The sequence below is a fragment of the Vulpes lagopus genome, chromosome 11 (genome assembly GCF_018345385.1).
Source record: "Vulpes lagopus strain Blue_001 chromosome 11, ASM1834538v1, whole genome shotgun sequence".
Classification (NCBI taxonomy): Eukaryota; Metazoa; Chordata; class Mammalia; order Carnivora; family Canidae; genus Vulpes; species Vulpes lagopus.
Genome location: NC_054834.1, coordinates 64,462,111 through 64,463,793, shown reverse-complemented (window position 1 = coordinate 64,463,793; position 1,683 = coordinate 64,462,111). Strand labels below are relative to the sequence as shown.

At 40.2% G+C, this 1,683-nt stretch overlaps 1 protein-coding gene across 1 annotated transcript; it reads left to right on the top strand.

The window, feature by feature from the left end:
• The first annotated feature begins 753 nt into the window (after positions 1–753).
• Positions 754–1,683, top strand: LOC121501446 (olfactory receptor 4P4-like). Its single transcript, XM_041773482.1, has one exon. It carries the CDS (start codon positions 754–756, stop codon positions 1,681–1,683), a length of 930 nt encoding a protein of 309 aa, XP_041629416.1.

Genomic DNA, 1,683 nt, shown 5'->3' with positions numbered 1-1,683 from the left:
ATAGGAGAGAGAATTGCTTATAGTCTTTTGAGTGTTAATTGCTGCTATTCAGTAGTATGTTTTCTCCATTAATGGCAGAGATGGAAAAAAAATGTATCTTTTAAGGAGGTAGAAAACAGGTAGAAGTCCATTTGGTCAGTGGCTAATGTAGCATAGCTCTAAAGAGAATAGAACTTTGCATCAGATACTGGTTCATATCTTAGGTTACTGCTTAATATCTGAATGAATAGGTATTATAATCTGAACCTACCCGTTTTTGTTTACTCATATGAAAAATGAGTATCTGAATAGTAACTCTTTGGTTATAGTGAGTTAAGTGCATGCAAAATGTGTATAAAAGTTCTCCCCATAAAGTATGCTGTCATTAAACATCATTTGAAATGTGATAATAGCCTTAAGCCAAAACAATTCCAAAGACTGAGTGTAATAATTCCTCCGCAACATGCATATTTTTTGGTGCAAAAATACTCCAAAGGGATGCCTGGGTGGCTCAGCGGTTGAATTTCTGCCTTTGGCTCAGGGCGTGGTCCTGGAGTCCCAGGATCCAGTCCTGCATCGGGCTCCCTGCATGGAGCCTGCTTCTCTCTCAGCCTATGTCTCTGCCTCTCTCTCTCTCTCTCTAATGAATAAATAAAATCTTAAAAAAAAAAAAAAACTCCAAAAATTTAAAAAGGATTATTAAAAATGTTATATATTCTTTATCATTTCAGGTGAACTAAGTTTCTGTTGTGTCTCTGGAATCACCTCAACCTCATGGAAAATCAGAACAATGTCACAGAATTTGTTTTCGTGGGTCTGTGGGGAAATAAGCAACTAGAACTACTGTTCTTTTTCTTGTTCCTGCTCTGCTACCTGGCTGTCTTAATGGGAAACTTCATTATCTTACTCACGATCACCTGCAGCCATCTAATTGAACATCCGATGTACTATTTTCTCTGTCACCTTTCCCTCATGGACCTCTGCTACACCTCCACTGTGGTCCCCAGGCTAATCAGGGACTTAGGTGCAGCCAGAAAAAACATTTCCTATAACAACTGTATGACCCAGCTCTTCACTGCCCACTTGTTGGCAGGGGTAGAGATATTCATCTTGGTGTCCATGGCTTTAGACCGCTATGTTGCCATTGTCAAGCCCCTGCATTACATGGTTATCATGAACCGGCGGAGGTGTAACCTGTTGATTTTCATGGCCTGGGGTGTGGGGTTTTGGCACTCTGTTGCTCTATTGCTCATGGTACTCAATTTACCTTTCTGTGGTCCTAATCAGATAGATCATTACATATGTGATGTGAAGCCTCTTTTGAAACTGGTGTGCAGAGATATTCGTGTTGTTAGTATCTTAGTGATTGCAAACTCAGGAATGGTGGTGGTTGTCATTTTTCTTGTCCTGGTGGCTTCTTACATTCTCATATTATATAATCTTAGGACCCACTCCTCTGTAGGGAGACGCAAAGCTCTCTCCACCTGCAGCTCTCATGTAATGGTGGTCATTTTATTTTTTGTGCCTTGTATCTATACTTATGTTCTACCTGCAGGGAGTGAGAACAAGGATAAGGAAATCTCTGTGTTTTACACTGTAATTGCTCCCATGCTGAATCCTCTCATCTATACCTTAAGAAACATGGAGATGAAAATCGCCATGCAGAAGGTGTGGTCTAAAGTGGCACATTCAGAATTCAAGTAA